This window comes from Protopterus annectens, chromosome 6.part0, assembly GCF_019279795.1.
Source record: "Protopterus annectens isolate FY-2018-M chromosome 6.part0, PAN1.0, whole genome shotgun sequence".
NCBI lineage: Eukaryota > Metazoa > Chordata > Ceratodontiformes > Protopteridae > Protopterus > Protopterus annectens.
This window is the reverse complement of record NC_056737.1, coordinates 67713636-67736725: the sequence shown is the minus strand read 5'-3', so window position 1 is coordinate 67736725 and position 23090 is coordinate 67713636. Positions and strand designations below refer to the sequence as shown.

General features: G+C 42.5%; 1 protein-coding gene across 1 annotated transcript in view; it reads right to left on the bottom strand.

The window, feature by feature from the left end:
• Positions 1-23090, bottom strand: part of SIPA1L1 (signal induced proliferation associated 1 like 1) — a 2148853-nt gene that overhangs the window by 488442 nt on the left and 1637321 nt on the right. Inside the window, exon 15 of the mRNA XM_044073855.1 lies at positions 15565-15777. Within this exon, the coding sequence (XP_043929790.1) occupies positions 15565-15777 (213 nt within the window). The remainder of the gene's footprint in view (positions 1-15564; positions 15778-23090) is intronic.

Here is a 23090-nt window from a genome sequence, read left to right as displayed (position 1 = left end):
AGCCTTCAATATGGATAATATGAGTATGGTTAGAGTTGGATGTACCAGGGACCTCCTGATTTATTTCAGGATGCCAAAATGATCACGCAACAGTAAGGGTTTTGCCCTTACCATCTGTAGGAGAAGTGAGAAAGTACAGTTGTGTACCCTTTACCATAAATGCAGATGTTCAAATGTATTCAATGCTGCATTCCTACCTTGTGGAATTTCTCCCAGTGGAATCCCTTAGCCAGCCTGACTACCAGAGAAAAATTTCCCTCCTCTAGAAACCAGCAAATGCCTTAGTCGACATCACTATGCTTGAGTATAAGGTGAGTCAGCTGCTGCCATACTTAAGTAGTTTTCTTGCCCCTACAGTAGGAGCCCCCCCCCCCCCCCCCAGAGAGACCCTGAGGTTGAAGATCTGGGATCCAGGAAAAATGAAAGGTAGAAAGAGAGTTAACCTAACCGAGAAGGAGAATGTCTTGGAATGGGGGGAGGATGGAAAAGAATACTGCAACAGTAAATACACTGGAACCTCTACATTTATTATAAGTATACACAACTGTACTATGGTCTTTGTGTTTCACTGTTGTAGTCCTAACTTGTGGAATGATTCCCAAAGCTGGAAGGAAAGGAGGATGGAAGATTAAGAAGAGTTGAGGATGCCCTGCAGGATGGCAGTGGCATATCCTGCTCTTGATTAATGTTTGGTAAAGGTATGCACTGAAGACCAAGTTACATCCTCCAAAATGTCTTTAGTGGGCACCCCTTTAAGAAAAGCAGTACAAGTAGCAGTAGCCTTGGCGGAATGTGCCCTGACAGCATCAGAGAGTTTCTTATCATGACGGCTGTAACAGAAGGATATACAGTAGGGGATACATTTAAAGATGGTTTGCTTAGAAACAGGTTTCCCCTCAGAGCTAGTGGTAAAGGCCACAAACAGTTGGTCTGACTTTCTGCTAGTCTTGGTTCTAAGTAGTAATGGAACTGCCTATGTACATCCACAAAATGGAATATCCTTTCCCCCCTTGGTTTGGGGGTTGGGGAAGAAAGTAGGCAAATGTATAGCTGGATTTAGAAAGGTCTCTGTAACCACCTTGGGCATAAAGGAGGGGTAAGTCCTGAGTGACACTGTCTGGGTGTTAGATGAGGAATGGTTCCACAGACATGAGGCCCTGAAGTTCAGAAACCCTTCTAGCACTGGTGATAGCTAACAAGAGTGCAATCTTCCAGGTCAAAAATTTTAACTCAGAGGAAGCAGCTGATTCGAATGGTAGTAAGTTTTTCCAACACAAAACTGAGGTCCCAGGATGGGACAGGAGGCTTCTGGGTGGCCTGATGTGAATTACACCTCTCAGAAACGACTTCATGGGGGGGGGGGGGTTAAAAAAGATGGGAGACTGAGCAGGTATGTAGGCTTGAATAGCTGAATCATGAATTTTTATTGAGGAGTAAGACAGACCTTTGTCAAATAGACGAGAATGATAGGAATCTTGGCTAGATGAGGATTGGGTGCTTTTTGTCCATACCAAAGGGAGAATCTTTTCATTTGGCAGAGTAAGATTTCCTTGTGCTAGGTCTTCTGGCCTCTCTTAGAATATCCTGAGCCTGCTTGATGAGGAGATTATCCTTCCATGAAGTTAAGGTATCTTTCATGCTGAAATTTTGAGGGTCTGCAGGTTCAGGTGTACAATCTTGCCCCTGTCCGGTGTCAATAGGTCCATTCTCTGTGGCAGCTGCCATGGTTCCCTGCTGGTTAGACTGATTTTCAGAGGGTACCAGTGCTACCTGGGCCAATATGGGGCTATTAGTATTACCCTTGGTGCCTCTTCTCTTATCTTTAGCAATACCCTGGGGAGCAGAGGTATTAGGGGAAGGCACAGAGGACGAGACCTGTCCAAGTGAAAGAGAAGGCATCTGTCTTCCAGGCAGACTTCATTTTTGTTCCTGGAGTAAAAGTTTTTCAGGTGAGCATTTTCTTCGGTTGCAAGAAGGTCCATTAGTGGCATACCCCATTTTTTAGCTATACTGAGAAATACTTCCTGATGCAGTCGCCACTCATGGGGGTCTAACAGGCTTCTGCTCGGGTGATCTGCTAGTTGGTTGTGTACACCCGGCAGGTATTGTGCCATAAGATATAATCCTAGGAACACAATCCTGAATGAGGGGTCTGTTTGAGATTTCTATGCATTAACAGTGAACCCCATGGAGGTTAAAAGGTTCCAGGTGAACAAGTCTGATATGAGTTTTTTCAGTTTTGTTGCCTGGATAAGGCAGTCCATCCAAATAAGGGTAAAATTGGACCTTTTTTGTTCTGCAGAAGGTTATAAGTAGGGCTAGGCATTTTGTGAAGACCCCAGAAGCAATAGACAAGCCAGAAGGCATAGCTCAGAACTGATAGTGCTTGGCACCTGCTCTGACTCGTCAGAAGCTTCTGTGTGATTCCTATATGGGTACATGCAGGTAAGTGTCTTTTAGATCTATGGTAAGAATGAAAGCATTTAGAGAGATCATGGGCAAACAGTTTTGTAAAATAGTGACAGCCTCCCTCCTAGCCTGTGCGAGAGGCAGAGAGTACCACAGACAAGTCATACTTTCTCGCTGCCAGGGACCTGTGGTCTTGAAACCCTTGGCCTAATTGGTTCTGAATACCATTGCCTGGGCCTCTGGTGCTGTCATTACTTTCGTTCCCTATGTGGCTTTCTTTGTCTATCCTTAGATTGGGAAGGAATGGACGAATGCTTAGTAGGATAGTTTCTGCTAAAACGTAGAGGATGGACTTGAAGGAAGTCCTTAAAAGTCTGCATGGACTTGCCCTTATCCTCCATTTTCTTGAGTACAGCCTCAGCCTTGGGGCCAAAAAGAAAGTCCTTGTCCAAAGGGCCATCCAGGAGGTTGGATATGATATACTCTGGAAGGGCCTCTGGTTTTAAGGAGCAGTCCTGAAATACATTGTCCACCACCTCTAAAACAAGGAGTATGGTGAGGGGTTTGTGTTCATGGACGTTAAGAAATTCCTTAATTCTTTTCTTCAATTGAGGGTAGTCTTGAACTTCCCACTGGAAGTGTTCCCTCAAGGTGTGCAGAGTTTCCCAAAAGGAAATATTCTCAGGAGGTGAGGTTGAAGCCAGGTTCTCCTGTGAGTCAGAATCCCCAAAGGAGGCAATGGAAACACCTTCTTCAAAGGTAAAGTCCTCCTGGTCTGATCACTGTTATGACTCAAAAGGGTCAGAAAGGTCTCCTGGAGGAGTGTCCCTTTTTCTTTTGCTTGGGGAGGACTCAGGGGAAGACTGCCTGGATCTAACCAGAGAGATTAGGTCTTCAGCCAATCTCATAAGATCCTGTTGGTTAGCCTGGGAATGGAAGCCGGTAGGCCTAGGCTTAGACTGGGAGGGAGACACTTTTTTAAGAGTGGCCTTAGGGTTAGGTCTGACGCTGACATCTGATACAGGACGGGTATCCAGTTCCTACAGATGAAAAGCTGCTGCAATATCCTGGCAATGCGAAAAGCCATTGTCAGTTTTAGAGCAGTCACCAGAAGCTGGGGTCTACAAAGCAGTCCCAGACCCAACCAATGAACTGTGTCTTATTGACTTGAAAAGATGTTGAGGGACCAGAAGGCATATTGGACTCCAAACGGGTCTTGATAGAGGCCTGAGCCACCACCTTGGTCACAGAAGGTGGCTGCGAAAGTGTCTCACCTTCTTCATGGATAACAAGCCTAGGAGGATTGGCTGATGGCGAGCTGGCATTGTCTGATGCACTATGCCTGGACAGTTTTTCCTTAACCCTTGTTCACATAGGGATATTTACTTCGGATCGACTGGCAGATGCCATAGGACATGAACAGCCTGAAAACTCACTAAGGTTTCTAGCTAGAATCTTGGTCCTGCTGTTAAATTGGGCACAAAAATGACAGCTGGGAAGGTCATGTTCCAGGCCCAAGCAAGTCACATAAAAGAAGTGGAAGTCTAGTGTGGAATCTCCTTGCCACAGTGGAGATAATTTTCTCTGACATTATTCAAATGATACATAAAAGGTTCCGTAATGGGGTACTTAGCTTTTCGGAGTCTTCTTTCTCTGGTGCCAACTGTCCGATGCACTGACTGGCACTCTGCTTCAGGCTCTGATGGCAAGAAAGTACTGTGGTCATGATGTCAGTTGACTCTACTTATACCCAAGCATAGTGACAACGGACAGGGTGTCCGCTGGCTCCTGGAGGAGGGAAATTTTTCTCTGGCAGTCAGGCTGAACAAGGGCTTCCACAGCAGGAAATCTCACAAGCTAGGACTGCAACAGTGAAACACGAAGAACATTCACTGCTGTCTTGGTAAGAATGCGGAAATCTGTGTGTGTTAACAAAACCACTATAGAATCTACAACATCCTTCAAAAACCTTGGCATTTGGTTATACCAATCTCTTAACTTTCAAATACACATTAAAACACACACAAAAAGATGAACACACTACTGATCTGAGTAAACAAGCTATCACCTCTTCTGTCCAAGCTCCTCAAAGCTGCCACAGGCAAAGGCATACTCTTATCTCAACTTAAATATGGACTACCTATTATAGCTGTAGCCTCAAAGAAAAATGCCACCACCTTACAAACCATCTCCAATAAAATCTACTGGTTCATTACTAATGTACCTGATAGTGAACACCACTGCCTAATTCTTCCTAAAGCTAGTACATTTCACAGCCAACCTCCTATTAGGATCACTAATTCACAAAGTCCATTCTCCTGAGACATCATCCCCCCCTCACTCAAAGTTTTCACCAAAACCCCCACATATAATTTCAGGGGGATCTCTCAATTTCAACCCACCCTAATAACTCAAAAAAGTAAACTCTATTACACTGAACCATGCATTCTCCATCCTAGCACCTAAACTATGGGACTCCACTCCTTTCTCAACTGAAGACATCCGAAAGTACTCTGACTTCAGACAACAGATCAATGAACACCTTCACCCAAGCAAAGTGCAGCTGCACTCACTAAGGTCAGGTTACATGAACCCTGAAGCTCTCTCAAACATCCCTTTATCCCTGCTTCTTCCTTCCTTATTTCATTTTGTCATCACCTTCCCTCTTCTTTCTGCATCTCTTCTCCTTCCTACTCCTCATTCCTCAGCATGCCTCTCACCTTTCCTCGGTCTGCTCCCCTGGTATCCTTTCTTCAACTTTCTCACTCATCTCTTCTAATGTCTTCATACCTCTATATAACGACTGCTGCTACTCTACCATAGCTCAAGTCATCTCAGTCATTACGGCTACATCTTATCCATAAAGTTCTGCTAAGTAGAATTTCATTTTCCATCCATGTTTTGATGCTGCAAACTGCCTTTTGAACTAAGTGCAGCATATCCTTGTATCTGTCAATATGTACAATGTATTTGTTTTTTTTTAGTATATCCTTGTATCTGTTAATACGTTCTTATGTGATCCTATTAACCCAGGCTGTGCCTGAAAATGGAAAACAAAAAATATGAATACATCTGTCTACTTATGAATCACCCTAGGAACAAACAATACTTGAGGGAAGTCAAACAGACGATGACGATTCACCCAGTGCAGTGAGAAGGCATCCACTGTTCAAGTCTGCCTGCCTACCTCTGTAGGGGCTCTGGAGCAGAATTTCTACAAATGTCTAATCTCTAGGGATGTAAAAATATCTATTTTTGGTAACCCCCACCTGTATGTAATTTTCAAGAATGTACTTCTATCAACAATCAACTTGTGAAGATCTTCTGTTGCTCTCAAATTGTCTGTCAGGGAGTTTTCTATACTGGACCTACCCCCTTCCCCTTATATCTAGGGAACAGGTCATCACTGCTCTCTCAAAGGTAAAAAATACAGCCTCCATGGGACCCGATAACATCCCAGGCTGCATCCTATGTGAACTCAGGCTGGAACTTCCAGCACTATTAGGCACCCTATTCAACCAAAGCCTAAGTACTGGCTTCATCCCAGCTGAGTGGAGGACAGCCACTGTCATCCCTTTACACAAAGGTGGAGCATCCACTGATCTGGTAAATTAAAGACCCATCAGCCTAACTAGCCTGATCTGCAAGGCCATGCAACGGATTATCGTGGACCTCATTAACAAGGACACTGGCAAACTCCAAACACTTGATCCCACACAGTTTGGCTTTGTCAAGGGGAGGTCATGTCTGCTAAATTTGGTAGACTTCTTTGAGACGGTCACCAAAGCCATGGATGAGGGGAAGACTGTGCACATCGCCTACCTTGACCAGGCCACAGCTTTTGACACTATTCTCCCTTGAGCATAATAAACTCTCTCAACTAGGCATCAATCCATATGTTATCAGATGGGTAGCAAACTGGCTCACTGACAGAAACCACGCAGTCAAAATATGGGAAGCCACCTCAAGCAGTAGACCATAACAAGCAGTGTACCCCAGGGTTCGGGCTTGGGGCCTCTGGGATATATTTTTCTGCAATGCAGGCCAAAACCAGTGGGCTATGGCTGACCAAGTTTGCAGATGACTGCAAGCTAAGTGCTGTCATCAATTCCCTTAGTGATGCGGACATCTTCCAAGAGGGTCTCACTCAGACAAATGACTGGTGCCAGAAACATGGCCTCAAGCGGAATACCAAAACTACATCACCATCCCCTTTGGGGAGAGTGATGTCCCCACAAATTATTACATTAATAACAACGTCCTAAGCACTCAATCAGTCGTGAGGGATTTGGGCACCCATGTTGATAGCAACCTGACTTTTGACCACCATGTTGCTTCCGTGGCACGGAAAGCCTTCTACATGGCCCATCTCATAAGTAAGGGTATCTCATCCAGGAACAAGGAGGTCATAACATCCCTGTATTCTTCCCTTATAAGGCCCATTACTGAGTACAACACACCTTTCGGCATGTACCTCACAATGCACATGGAGCAGCTGGAGCGACCACAGAGGTTCCTCACCAGGAGAATCCATGGCCTCAAACATCTACCACACACAGATAGGCTAAAAACTCTATCCCTCTACTCAGGTTCATACAGACTCCTCAGAGGTGACCTCTGTCTGGCATACAATGCGATCATGGACCCCACCTTGATGGGATTGCTACATATCCGCAAGTCAAGCTCCACTCGAGTAACCCACAAGCGTGACCTTAACCTTATCTGTGACATCAACAGGACTTGTTGGCGGAACAGATTTGTGTCCCAGAGACTCCCTCATCTATGGAATAGACTCCCTCTCCACATCAAGCAGAGTACCTCTTTACCCTTTTTAAGCGCAACCTGGATAACTGGATGGGAAACAGAAAATATACCCCTGGGATTCCACCCGTGTCCCTGCTGGACAGGGGCATCAGGAGCTGATTTGTCTAAACATGGGTTAAACTCTTGGCTAGGCTTATAAGGGCCTCAGGGCCAACAGCCTAGTAATCTCCTATGATCCTATGGATACATAGGAAGCCCTTAGGGACATCTGCACTGCTTGATTTTCCTTCCAGATCTGCAGGGCTGCTCTGAAGACAGGACAGGAGTGTGTATCTCCTTACAAAGATACTACGTGTCTATCATATTCTCTGTGATCACATTAAAGACCCTTGACTTCCAAAACCCCCCTGACAGCTTATATAATTGCCATCATTTTGTTTATATTGATGTGTTTTCTGTCTCTCCCCACCTGCTCCAACAACCTTGCAAACTGCAGTCTACATCTGAGGCATCTGTCAACAGGATTTACATTGGTGATGGCTGACTGAAAAGCATCCTCTTGTTCCTGAATACTTGTGCAATTCACCACTCTAAATGCCTTCCAAACACAGGACTCTACAGAGATAATACTCTCTGTAGACTGATTGCATTGTTCCCAAATATTCTTTAGGAACTATTGAAAGTTCCTCATGTGCAATCTGGCCTGCATAAACCACTAGCATGGAGGCAACCATGAATTCTAAGGTCTAAGTAATTCCATGACTGTAATTTTGGTCATCTGTCTCACATGTCAGAAGAAGGTACTGGAAGACCCAGATATTGTGGTGTCTAAAAGAGCCCCTAAGATGAATACAGTCTTGGATGAGGTCACATTAACTTCTTTAAGTTCAGACAGACAAGACAGTGCTCTCATTTCTGAAAACACTCCAGGGTATAAGGTGGGGACCTCTGTACCTCCTCCTGGATCTGGGACTGGACAATGTAATCATTCAGGTGCGGTAGGTATAGATACTATGGGTTCTAATTAATAGACCTATTTTATGAATACTCTGGGTGCAGTAGCTAAGTCAAATGGCAAGGAGATAAAATGATTGGGTTGGCTCCCTACCAAAAATCTTAGATGAGGTCTGTGGTCCCTGTTTATAGGAATGTGAAGGTAAGCATCTTTGAGCTGTGGGGTTACCATCCAAGTTTGGTCTACAAGGAGGGCAAAAAGGCTGAGTCAATATTATGAATTTAAGAACCCACAGGAGCCTGTTTAGTTTTGAGAGGCCTAGGATGGGCATCCACGTCTACCTTGTCATGTCACCATGACCACCCTTGAGTAGAAAATCCTGGATTCTTGTCCTTTGGGCATGGACTCTACAATACCCTGGGCCAGCATCTCTGAAATAAGTAAATTTACTAATTGTTCCTGATCTTTTGGAACTGGAGGATGTCGTACTTCTGGGAAAGACAAAAAAATGGAAGTGAGAACTTTTGGAGACAATCTTTAAGCCCCACTTGTTTGATGTTATACCTAGACAATTCTGAAGCCAGAATGATGACCTGTCCATACCTTTTGCATGTGTGTCTTTCTGTATGGGGGAGTTGGTGTGTTAAGGGCTAGTGTGAGGATTTTTAGGTTGTGTAGTCACAGTTGCTTACTAGCCGGGGTTGGACTCCAGGGTGCTCAGATTACAATCTACCATTCTGCAGCCATATTTTCTTAGAAGGAGCTTCCTACTTTTGATTGTTCACCTTTGCCTTGCCTTTGGTAACTTCTGCTGTATCTGGGAAATGGAAAGTGAAAATGTGCTTCACTTACTTCATAGTTTTCTCTTTTTTCTCCAATCTTTTGAAAACTGCATAAGAGGGGCCCAAAGAGCAACTTCTTATACAAAGGAGCAATAACAAGTTGCACCTTAACATCCTTAGGCAAACACTGGCACCCCAGTATGGGCTTCCACTGTAGGATCAGCCCACTGACAGCACCCATAGATGCTGCATCACTCATCATCAGTCCCGTATTTTGCAGCAAATCTCCCTACCCGCACCTCCTGGTGAGTTTGGTTTTCAGTGACTCATCACTTACTACCTCACACTCTTGCAGGATTCCTTCACAAGCTCACCCGAATACCTGATCATGTGTGTCTGACAGCTCAGAAGGCAGGAGTTCCTGCTGTGTACACATTTTCCCCAAAGGGCTGTATAAACCTACTTTGTGTATCATTGGGAACAGCACTGCACCAAAGAACCAATTTAGCTACCTTAGCCGTATCCAGGGACCCTATAAAGACAGTTATACCTCTCTGGGGTGGAGGCTGGGATTCTAGCTCCAAAGAGCTTCAATGACAACTAGCACAGCTTCCTGTACTGGAAAAGAAAGCTACAGGCTTTCCAGGCTTCATCAGTCTGACTCAGACAACTGATTAGTGCCAGAGCCATGGCCTAAAACTAAATGCATGGTCATACCCTTTGGGAAGTCAAATACACCTGCAAATTACAACATTAATAACACACCCCTAAAGGTGGACTTGGAGGTGAGAGATCTAGATACACAGATAGACAGTAGCCTGAACTTTGACCTCCGTGTGTCCACAGTGGTGAAGAAGTCCTTCTATGTGGGACAGCTTTCAAGTAAAGGCATGGCATCCAGATCCAAGGAAGTTAATAGTCTCAGTATACTCAACCCTCATCAGACCAATAATTGAGTACAATGCACCTTTTGGCATGCACTTGACCAGACACTTGCAACAGCTGGAGTGGCCTCAGAGGCACCTTGCAAAAAAATATAGGGCGTAAACAACATGTCCACTGAAGCTAGACTAAATGCCCTATTCCTTTACTCTGACTCCTACTGACTCTTAAGGGGTGAGCTACACCAAACCTACAAGGCATTCACAAATACAGCCCTGATGGAACATTACACATTCACAACACTAACTGCATGAGGTTCACCTGATTTAGGGATCTAAACCTGATCCATAACACAAACAAAATATGCTGGAGAGACAGATATAAGTTTCAGAAATCACTCATTCACTAAAACAGGCTTCCTATTCACGTAAAGCAGAGCCCTTCCCTGACCCTCTTCATATGCAGTTTGGATCAATGGATCTGTAAAATATTCATGGCATAGGCACAAACCTAAGCCATCCTCTAGGCCTTAGGAATTGAAAATTAGGTAATATTCAGGTAATAATGGCTAGGCTTGTAAGGGCTCTTAAGCAGTTAGCCTAGTTATCTCTTCTGAGCCTATGAACCTAAAAGAGCTCTAGTCTCATGACATCCAGGGATCTCTTCTACATATCAGAGGCCTTTTTAGCCGGCCATGTGAAGCGCTTTCTCATAAGCAAGACATTATTGGCAGATAAGAGGTACGCTGGTAGAAAGCCACAGGGTGCTCTGTCCTCTCTCTGTGCCATAGTCAAGAGTAAGAGAGAAGATGAAATTTTTAATTCATTTCCTACTTGCCCAAGTCATTGGAGTCGAGTATCTCTGGGGACAGACCCTTCTTTTCCTTTCTACAGAACAGATACCAGACACAGATGATTGGTCAAAATCTGACTGTCTTTTTTGACTGAAACTCAAAAAGTCCCCTGACAGCCTTAACCATTCAAGAGAGGTGTGGTGGAGGGGGATGAGGGATATTATCAGTCTGGTGGCATCTGCTGCGGTGAAAACTAGCATCCCATGTTCACACATATGGGTGTCAGAGTCTTTGTTATCTGTCACTTATTTAGAAGCTTTCAGGGGAAAGGTCTGGGTTCCAACTTACAGGTGTGGACATCCTCTAATATTAAAGGGACCATCTACCCCTTCTGTAATCAATACAATTAATACATGTCAATATGAGTCACATCACTGAAAGTCAACATCCAGATCAGTAGAAATTGTCATGGTTGGGTTCACTGGAACATTCCTGAGACTGAAAGTATTAGTAGCCACCATAGTGGCAGCAGTAAAGGCCTTGGTAGAAGTAGGCATTAGAGAGACTCCATGAACAGACGTAGTCCAGAGGGCCTGTCTTCCGTTCTCTTTCGAAATGCTCTTCTCATTCCAAATGTATTTCTTCTTTTTTGGTGGGAAGACTGTGGGTCCCTGTTGCTGCATCTCTCTAGTCATGGCAGATATCTTAACTAAGGTCACTAGTCACATTTTATGCTTATACGTCAACAACGCAAGTTCTCTTCTCCAAACTATTTTATGAATGAATCCGTGTCAGCCTGAACAATTGCAGGGTCCAATATGGACCTTATTGATGGAGCCCTTTAGCTGACCCCTCTCCACCTACCACCCCAATCTTCCTTCCATGTTGGCTTCATGGACTTAAGGCCATTTCATATTAGGTATCAGAATATATGCCATTACTACATATTAGAAATATGTTTACTTTTTGGCTTATATTTTTGATAAGACATGTTAAAATAGAAGTAAAATACTGAATTCCTGGATTATAATTTGTAGTTCCCTCTCACAATCTACTTAATTCACTCAAGCACTTAATAAAGGGCCTATCTGATGGGCCACTGAGGCCCTGAGTTTACATGGAACTCTATCAGGTGAGCTCACCCTGTCTTAACAGTAAAGATGTTCCCAAACTCCTGCTGAATTACCAAGATCTCCTGAACCAAAGTATGTACCCCCTGCCCCCAAACACACACACTTATTTTTTTTCTCACTTTTCTATCTCCCTCCTTTTCTTTCTCCCGAGACTCCCTTTGTTTATAAACTGTGCAATATAGAAGGGCTTTCTTACAACAACAGACACATGTTGGTCAAAAGTTAGGTCACTGTCCACAAAAGATCCCAAATCCCGAACAACTGGCAGCTCTTAAGGGTGCACCGTCAATGCGGTATTCCCTGGGGTACATGACTTCTCAAAAGATACAATAACGCATTTTTTGGCATTTAGCTTCAGTCCATGATTTTGGGACCAGTTATTTACTTGAGAAAAACGTTCTTGCAGGATAGCAAAGTCAATTGGGGATTCAATGGCTGCTCATAGCTTGCATCTGAGAACTTACATCATACAGAGCCATTTGGTATTGGCTTTTACGTCTGAAAAATAGATACCAAACAGGAGAGGCCCCAGCACAGAACCCTGGGGGACTCCACTGGTGACTGGTCTCTCTAAGGAGGTAACTTCCCCTAGTTTATCTGAGTCCTATTTGACAGCCAGCTGGCAATCCAGTGAATGACATATGGGTTTATTTAGCTTTTCTACTAAGCTTGAGTAGGGAAGTGTGTGAAAATCTTTGGCCAGGTCAAGGTATATAGCGTGAACCATTTTGCCTTCATTCATTGCTTTGGTAAACTTTTCAAAACAGTTGAGTATGTATCACCTGCCATCGAAGAATCAAAACTAAGATTGGTCCAGTTTTTGGAGGTTCCCTATGTCCTGACTGATTAAGTCAATGACAAGTCTTTCCATGGCTTTATATGTGAGGCTGGTCAGACGATCGAGTTTGTAATTCCCTGGGTCTGTGGAAGGTCCCCCCTTATGCAAGGGAATGACTGTAGCTATTCTCTGTTCACTTGAAGACCAATTAAATAGACCAACCAGATGGAGTAGAAGACTGGTATCCTCTGGATTCCAGCTGTTCATCTAACAACAGTCAGTGCAACAGCCCCGCGACTCATCCATGGGTAGGAGCTTACACCAAGTTCTCCTTGGTCTGAAGTTTCTTAACCAATGTAGAGAATTAGTGTGGGACTGAGTCCTCATTAATTAAGGCCAAACTCACAATTTGATGGGTAAGGCAGACAGTAAAATACTAGCCATACTTCGAAGAGGTTCAAGCCAGAACAAGGCCTACAAATGGCTGTCCATTTAGTGAAGCTATGGCTGGCTATGAAGATGATCATCTTTGCTGGTTTCCATGTAAAAAGCTACTGAACTTTTTCTTCTTTTCATGTCAAATAATTGGGAGGAGCTTCTGGCATTTGTTGCATTTTTCAAGGTTGCACTTTTCCCTACAGCTTTTTATTATTATTTTCACAATTTCAGTTTTCCCGGCCACAATTTTGATAATCTAGTCTACACTAGCCTATTTTTATTGCAACGTAAATGGGTTAAGGTTATTGATCTGAAAATATACAGCTTTTCCCCTATATCCTTGAACATTATTACAGGTCTGCACACCTTCACAGCAGTAGGCACAAACAAGAACACAGTAATGCCTTCAGCCAGGTGGACTGTTAACAGAATATTAATTTATCATATTTAGTCCACTAGCTACTAGGTTCCACTGCTGAAGTAAACCTTTTCTGGGACCAATGAAGTAGAAGACCTAAACAGTGGGGTGCAGGAGGGACAGCAGCACTCAGTACTGATGTCACAAAGTTTTCACAATATCATTTACAAGTTCTGAAACCATGTAAACTTTTGCAGATGGTATAACTAATATTCTACATATTTACCACTATAAACAAATCATAATGTTTTCCAAATATTCATCTAAAGAATACATGTTTTGGGTGCCAGTCTATTTTTAAAGGGCCTGCAACTGATCATTCTGTAATCAATGCTCTACCAATGTAACCAAAATGTAAATATATAAAATAAAAAAGAACACACCCACATGTACTCCCCTATGGTTGAATAAGTACTTCAGTGGCTTAGATAAATATTCTGTGCATTAATGTGTATTACAACTGTTAAATGTGTGTGCGTGTAAGACACACACACACACACACATATATATATATATATATATATATATATATATATATATATATATATATATATATATATATATATGTGTGTACAAGTAATAGATGCATAATACTTACCTATATGTATAAGTCATGATCCAAAAGTGCAATTTAATACAGTATACCATACCTGACTGTACTGAAGTTCTGAAAACTAAAATTAGTAAACCATGAAGCTTCAAAAGGATGTTAGAAAGGATTGGGAAGAGAGACTGAATAAGCAATTCACAAAGAAACAATCAGGGATATATGTATGTCTCCCAAACATTCAGCAAAGTCAAGAAGTTTTAGGATCTTTGCTTGGAAGTGTTTACGTATGTATTTTTATAGTCCAAGTAAACTCCAACGATTTATCCCTCAGGTAGACAGCAAATGTTGGAGGTATGACGGGGAAGAAAGAGGTAATTGGGAACATATTTTCTAGTAGTGTAATGAGTTGGCAGACTATTTAAAGATTCCCTGCAGACTACTCTGTCAACGATACTGGGTGAGCAAATTGGTATAACTAAGGAAATGATTTTTGTGAGCTATGATACAGAATCTTAACTGCCTAGACATAGTAAGGACTTGCAGAGTCTAATTATGGTGGCTGCCAAAAAGCAATTACTAGAAAATGGAAATCAAAGTCTAAACAAAGTTTACTACAAGTAGTGAATGTAGTAACAGAAATAAAAACTGAACTGTGATCTTTAGAAAAGGGTAGGAGTAAATTACATAGGAAAAAAATGGGAATTGTGGGAACAGTACATCCAAAGGAGAAACGAGGTTTAAAAGAAGGGAGGATTTGAATGAGCTATGTAATGTTTGACAATGACTGGATAACGTATAAGTGATGTATAATGTTTGCAACTACACTTATTTCAATATGGTTTGTGATGTATTATGTTTGCAAATAAAATTATGTCAATATGGTTTGTTTTCACTTAAAAGAATTGATTGCCTATATCATATGTGATAATTTAATAAACATGTTTCCTGTTTAAAAAAATTAAGCTTCAAAATTAAATTTACTTCTCAGAAAAAAATCAGACTTTGCCCACAGACTCAGACTTGCCCCTCTCCTTGCCTTGACAGAAAGGCTAGATTATTTCTTGTTTTTTTCTGGCTGGCTTTTACAATTATGCATTTTACACAGGATTTTAACTTCACTGAGCTGATTCTCCTGGGCATACCTCTCAACCTCTTAGAATAAAAACATCTGGACAAATCCATAAATAATGTGGGGACAAATGCCCAAAAATGGGGACAATTTTTAAATATTGCTCGTATAAACTTAGAACACTGACAGAATAACAGGTTTTGCATTAGCATGAAATTTGTGAAAGTTATGAAGTCTGAAACTCAAATATCTATCACTTTCTGACTTCAAACTTTAGTGATTTGCCAGAAAAACACAATTTCATGAAAAATGGATCATAAATATGAGGCAAAAATCTATACATTCTGCAAGAATCTGTAGAGTTGAGATGTATGCCCCTGCAGTTCTATGCCGAGTGATCTCTCTCCCCTTCCTTCTGTTGCAACATGTCTTTAAATGGCTTACGTACAGCTATAAAATGGGAAGTGTTAGGGCTTATAAGTACAAAAACTGTCTCACAACGTTTTATACAGTTTTCTATCACAAAGATTACAAAATAATTATATACGACATTAAGAAGCATTAAGGGAAAAAAAAAACAGAAAATTTCTTACTTTCTGGTGTCCATAAATCCTACAGAGTTAAAAGTGCCTTCTGGTTTCTTCCAGCCAATCAAATATTTGCTTGTAGCTCCCTGTCGAGGATAGAAGCTCCTGGGACCTGAAGAAGCAAACAGAAGTGACGTAGGAGAGCGAGGCTCATCCTTAGGTGATGTTCTGGAAGAACCGAAGACTACTGGACTGGCAGAGTGCCGAGAATTCATGGTACTGAAAAAAGATGCAAACAAATCAAAATCATCAGCTGGGATGCTTCATTTAGCATTTCCATTCAAAATGTAATTTCTACTATTATTCAGATTTTAACTTTTTAAACACTTAGCCATAATATCCATGGATATTGCATTCATTACAGCCCACAGAGACTTCTGTATAACTGAGTACTTTGTTTGACAAAGGATATGCAATAGGTATTCTTCCAAGAAAACTCCTTGCAGTTAGTTAGCAATATCTGATCACTGAAGTTTATGCAGATACGTAGATCCAAGGTGAAAAGGGACTAAGTATACAATCAAGGAAGAAAAGGCAGTAGAGGTATACCAGTAAGAAATCAACAAGCTGTACATGTGGTTCTCTGTGTTATTTGACTTCTTTAAAGTATCAGTTGCTATCTAAAATAAGACTCCTGCAGGAATACTTATCACAAATAGGATGAAGCTTTCCCTTAAGTAGTTTCAACCGAAGAATTAGCCACCAGCACGTTCCACATACAGCAAATAATGCAGACTGTTACAATATTCCACAGTCACAAAGAATGGGGCAAACAGCTGAAAATTAGATGGTGAGGTATGCTCTAAAATCATTTCATCTTCTTTGATTCTATAAGCCTAGGAAGACTAGGTTATTTATTAATGTTTATGCATGGGTTTAAGAAGGTTGTATACATTACTAAAAGGATGGTGATTCCACACCTTCCATGTTTGAATGAGGAGTCTGGAAAATTAAAGTTTAAGTAATCTCCGTGGTATCCCTGAAGTCTCAAACCAACCACTAAAGTATAGTGGGTCCAAAAACAAACACACTGTTTTGAAAATTAAAGTTTAAGTGCTGTTATTGCCTTATTTTCGTTCATTTGCTTTGGTCTGGTTAAGGGTTTCTGTATACAGTTCATTTTGGATCAGGGATGGGATAGGGCTTCTGCAGTTCAGTACGGATCAGAATGAGGGTGGAGTAGGGCTTTAATACTGTACAGCAGGCATTACATGTTAATGTACAACACTGTTAATTATGCATACTAACAGATACTGAAATCATGAAATGGAAAAATTAAGCCTAAAACACAGTCTGCATTAAGTACAGTTGTATAAAATCTTAGCATTACAGTATATGTCCTCCTTTTCACTGTTGCAGTATTTGTCACAAATGGGAATCTCTTGCCAAGGATAGCCCAGCATCCGGTCAGCATATCAAAGCCATTACATACTCCCAGCAGTGTACGTCAGAAGTATGCTCCTTGCCCAGGCATAGGGCATTAAGCTGATGTACATATGCTGAATATGTGCATACACTAACTGAAGTTCTACAAGAAAACTAGAGCAAACCCAGGAGAAAAGAGAACACGCACATGCAGAAGGAAAGAAAAACAGAAGATAAAAAGGACAGGAAGGTAAATACCCCTCAGCTAGCAAAGTATTCCTAGAAGGAGATAAGAGGGACGGGAGGGAATACCATGACAGTGAAAAGGAGGACATCTACTGTTATGGTAAGATTTTACACAACTGTGCTATGGCCTTCCATATCACTGTTGTAGTATTCTTCACCTCTGCGAGAGTACAAAAGCTATTGAGAAGGTAGGAAGGAGGAAGGCACAGAGGAGTCCTCCACAAACCCATGCAGGACTGCCATGGCAAAACCTGCCCTGGCTCCAGAAATGACATCCAAGTTCTAATGTTTAGTAGAAGTGTAGACACAGGACCAAGGAGCAGCTTCATGGATGGATCTAGTATCCAAACCCTTGAAGAAAGGTCCAGAAGAAGCTACTACCCTCGTAGAATGAGCTCGAACTGAAGCAGAAAGCCATTTACAATGAAAACAAAACAAAAGGAAATGGGCTTAGAAATCCAGGAGGAGATGGTTTGCTTAAAAACCACTAAACCCAATGTCATGGTATGAAAAGAAAAAAAGTTGTTCAGATTCGTGGATAGCCTTTGCTTTAGCCAAATAATACCCAAGTTGTCTATGAAAATCAAAGGTGTAAAGAACTTTCTTACTACTAAACTGTAGAAAAGGAAAAAAGGAAGGTCAGACTGATTTAACAGACAACTCACTGACCACCTTGGGCATAAATGAAGGATTAGTATGCAGACACACCCCTAAAATGCACAGACACCCTAAAGTTCAGAAACATTCTGGGCAGAAATAAGGGCAACCGATAAAACAATCTTCCAGATGCAGGGTTGCAAAGAGGAGGAGTTTGTCTCAAAAGGTGCCCAAGTCAAATTTTCAAGTACCGAAATTAGGGTCCCAAGAGGGAAGAATAGCTTTTCTTGGGGCCTGATATAAAGTATGTCTTTAAGTCATTGTTTGACCTTAAAATGAGAGGCCAGGGGTGGGTTCAAGGACACATGAGCAGAAACTGCTGACAAGTGAGTTTTAACAGAAGAATATGCCAAGCCAGCATGGAACAGTTCGCACAAGTAAGAAAGAACAAAAGGAACCCAAATTGAAAAGGCATCCTGGTGATATAGCCAAACAGGATTTTCTGGTAGTGGGTATCCTGATCTCCTGCTGTACCCTAAGCATGCCCTCAGAAAAGTGGTCTCTAAATGGGATCAGAATCCTATTATTCAAAGTATCAATTGAAGAGTGGACAAGTGAGGGTGAATGAGAGTCCATTTGTCTTGTGTGAGAAGAGCCATCCAGTGAGGTAACTTGTGATGATTGCCCCTGGCCAGGTGAAAGAGGAGGGGGAACTAGTGCTGTCTGGGCCAAAAGGGAGCCACCAGCAAGACTCTTGGAGAGCCCCTCCTGATCTTGTGAGGACCTAGGGAAGAAGAGGAAGAGGATGGTACACATATAGAAACATTCCCTTCCAAGAAAAGGAAATGGCATCCACCTTCCAAGCCAGAGGACATGGGACTCTGGAACAGAAGTGAGGAAGCTGCCTGTTCAGAGGGGATGCAAAAATATCCACTTGAGAAATACCCCACCGATGTACTAATAGATCGATGTCCAGAAACACCTCTCTGTGAAGCATCCATTTGTGAGGTTGTATCCTGGACCTGCACAGAAAGTTTGCCACTAAGTTGTGTTCTGAAGGGATGTAGACAGCCTGAAGGGTTACCTAATAGTGGACTGTCAGATCCCAGGCCTGATGGGCTAGCCTGCAAAGAAGATAAAACCTTGTGCCCCCAAACCTCCCACACTTATTGATGTACCACATGACTGAGGTGTTGTCTGTAAAACTTTTAGAGAGCCTGGAGATCAAACAGAATGGAATGCCGGAAGAAAGTACAGTTGTGTACCTACCATAAATGTAGATGTTCGAGTGTATTCACTGTTGCAGTCATTACACTTGGTCGAATCCCAAAGCTGAGGTTGGGTGGCTGGGCATAAATAAAATTAGGAGTGGCTATGAGGCCCTGCAGAACTGCAGTGGCAAAGCCTGCTCTGGATTTAGAGTAAAGAGGTAAGTGGTAGTGCTTTGCAAAAGTGTGTACTGAAGTACAAGCTGAAGCCTCCAAAATATCCTTGGTTGGTACTCCTCTGAGGAAGGCTGCTGAAGTGCCTGCTGCTCTGGTTGAATGTGGCCTAATGCCCTTAGGCACTGATTTGCCATGTTGTGAATAGCAGAAATTAATGCAGTGGCCTATCCATTTTGAAATAGTCTGCTTTGAAATAGCCTTTCCTTGCGATCCTGCAGCATATGCCACTAAAAGTTGCTCAGTCTTTCTGAAAGCTTTAGTTTTGTCCAAATAGACGCATAGCTGTCTGTGTATGTCCAAAGAATCCAGAAATCTCTCCCCTTTACCCTGTGGGTTTGGATAAAAGGTAGGCAAATTAATGGTTTGGTCAAGAGCCACACTGGACACTACCTTAGGCATAAATGTTGTGTTTGTCCTTAGAGAAACCCTGTCCGGATGGAAAATAATAAAAGGTTCCACAGTCATTAATGCCTGTAACTCTGAAACTCTTCTTGCTGAAGTTATTGCTAGGAGCAGAGCTGTTTTCCATGATACAAATTTTATCTCAGCTGTACTGGCTGGCTCAAAAGGAGGCAGTGTGACCTTTTCCAAGACAAAATTGAGGTCCCATGCAGGTATTGGTGCTCTCCTTGGAGGTCTTATGTTTTTGACCCCTCTGAGGTACTGCCATAGCAGTGGATGTGAAAAAATAGGTGGGTCCGTATTGTAATGAGCTGAAATGGCAGAGGCATGGATCTTAATTGATGAGAAGGATAGGCCTTTGCCCAGCATCTCAGTTAGGTATTGTAAAATCTGAGGAATATTTGGTACAAGCATGTCAATTCCTTGTGCCTGGTTCCAAGCACAGAATTTCTTCCATTTTTCTGCATAAGATTTTCTGGTGCTGGACCTCCTGGCCTCCAAAATAACACCCATAACCGCTTTAGAGAGAGGTGTGTTCTGAGTGGTTATATTATCTGCCAAGCAGCCAGATTTAGTGTTCTGAGTTGGCTGTGCAGGATCTGATTGTTTTGTTGGGTCAGTAGATGAGGAATTTGAGGTAAAGTCCAGGCTGGGCCTTGAGACAAGCTCTTTAGGATTGGTTTCCAGTGCTGGTGTGGCCAGTCTGGGCCATCAGTATCATTTTTGGCTTCTCTTGTCTGACCTTTAGGAGTACCTTGGGGAGGAGAGGCAGCGGAGGAAAGGCATATACTGCAAGGGTTTTCCAGCTGAATGACACAGCATCCACTTTCCATGCTTGTTTGTGATAAGTCCTTGTGCAGAATCTCTGTAGTTGGCAGTTGTGAGGGGAGGCAAATAGATCTATGTCTGGGCATCCCCATTTCCTTGTTATCATGCTGAAGACTTGTGGATCTAGTTTCCACTCGTGAGGGTCCATGAGGTTTCTGCTTAGTTCATCTGCCAGAGTATTTGTCTTTCCTGGCAGGAATTGTGCTTGCAGGTGCACTTGATAAGTCAATGCTGTGTTCCACAAAGTCATGGCTTGTCTGCAGAGGGGGTAGGAATGAGTGCCTCCTTGCTTGTTTATGTACCACATGACTGTAGTATTGTCCGTCTTTATCAGCAGTTGTCCTGGATGGAGTAGATCCTTGAAGGCTGTCAGGGCATTCTGTACAGCTAGCATCTCTTTTTGACTGATATGAAGATGCATTTGGCTTGTGAGCCATGTGCCCCGAATACATTTTTCTGCCATGTGCGCCCCCCAGGCATAATCCGATGCATCTGTTAGTGTCTGCCTGGCTGTGGGTACAGTGTATGGCTGTCCCTTGTTGTGGTGACAGGCCTGTGCCCACCATCAAAACTCCTGTTGTAGGCAGGGAATGAGTGTAATTAATGTTTCCAGGCTGTGGCAATGTTGAGTCCAAACACTTTTTAGATACCATTGTAGCTTCCTCATATGCACTCTTGCATATGGAATTAGCAGAATGCAGGATGCCATGAAGCCCACAGCCTGCAGAATTTTTCTTGCAGATAACTGGGTCTTTGTTGCCATCTTTTCGAAGTAAGAAGTCAGTTGCCTTTGTTTGTCTGGCGTGAGATAAGCCATCTGGGCAGCTGTATTTAAGCTTGCACCCAGGAATATTATCTCTTGAGAGGGTACTAGTTTTGATTTCTTGACTGGCCTAGCAGAGGCTTTGTCGTCGGTTTTGGACCTCGGATACCTGTCCTTTTCCTTTTCCTTGCGCTTTTTATAAACTCCGGTCGTCGGCTGTTCCGACGGCATTATATAATTAAATTTAATAATTTAAATAATTAAACCTTCGGCCAAAGTAATGAAAGGCAACGCTTAATAATGTGTTGGTTAAATCTAGCGCAAAACTGACAGCTAGCAACGTCGTGGTCAGGGCCTAGGCAAGGAATACAGTAAGAATGAAAATCCTTATCAGGTATTTGCTTCCCACAAGAAATACAATTGTTAACTTTTTCTGACATCGATCTGGAGCAAGAAAAAAGTTTCCCCAACGGGGTACTTAGCTTTATTGAAGACTTTGGATCAGAAATTTGATTTTGAAAATCTTACGAATCGGCCGACCGGTACTTTCAAACTGCTTTTGCTTCGGGCACCAGGACTTTGGAATTCAGGCCGACTGCGGGAAGCCTGCCAGCAGGATAACCCAAGTGTAATGACTGTAACAGTGAAACACGATGAACATCAAGGATGAGCACCTCCATTTCTTTAATGCTGATGTGGTCTGACCTCTGATGAAGTGGGCACAGACCCTGAACCCTCAGACTGTTGGAAGATGCTCCCCACCCCAGATTGGAAGCATCTGTGAACAGCTCTTAAATAGGGGTGGGAGTCTGCAAATTCAGTCTCGGATTGAGGGAAATCTGCTGAGTCCAACAGAAAACTTGAATTTTAGATAAATAAGTAAGGGAACTGAAAACTCCAGACCGTGGCAATGCTGGAGCCAAACCACATTCAGGTACCACTGGAGTTTCCTCATAAGAAGTTTGCCAAAGAGGAGTATGGGAATGGTAGATGCCATGAACTTCAGCACTCTCAGAAATGCCCTTGCAGGAATGAGAGAAAGGGGGAGCAGTGAATGGAACAGACTGTCGGAGACAGACCCATGGTAGAAGGAAGAGAAGACAACACTGGAAATGTTTTGCATTTTGCAATCCATAAAAATCTAGCCTTGAGAAGCAGTCGGACTTGACTTCCTGAGACTGAGAATGACCAGCAGTAACAAATTAAACATTTTTATCTTTACTTTCTAGATAATACTTGACATAAATAATAAAAGCATTTATCACATACATTAGAAGTTATATTATCATACATAAATAAAAAATGTTAACATGTACTAGCTGGAGATATAACAGCAATTATGATAATGAATCCAGATTCAGTATGTACACAGACATAAATGAGGTTAGACCTCACTAGAGCAGGATCAGAAAAATGTGTGTGGGGGGTGGAATGGTATAAGCAGAAAAATCAGGAAAAAGTTATGATAGTGGACAGGTTGATCAGAAATCAGTAGATACTTATTAAGAAGAGAAGGGGAAGGAGGGGAAGAAGGACATTGATTAACTGGAGAAACAGTACTGGGGTGCAAGAGACAGAGAAAAGAATACAAGGGGCAAGAAAGGTGAGAGAGTCAGGATGATTGACAGAGACTGGCAAAACAAGAGAAACAGAAAATATGATGGTTTAGTCAGGATGGGAGCAGCAGCATAGCCTTGAGGAAGTTAGATGTTGTTTTAGGCTGTGCTTGAAATGTGTGGTAATGTTTTCTTGTTTTAGGGTGGATGGGATGGAGTTCCAGTGCTTAGCAACACAGGTTGAGTAAAATAAGTCACATTATGAGACTTGGTCCTGCTCAGAAGGTTTTTGTTCTGTGAGCAGAGACTCCTAGGAGGCAAGTAGTGTTT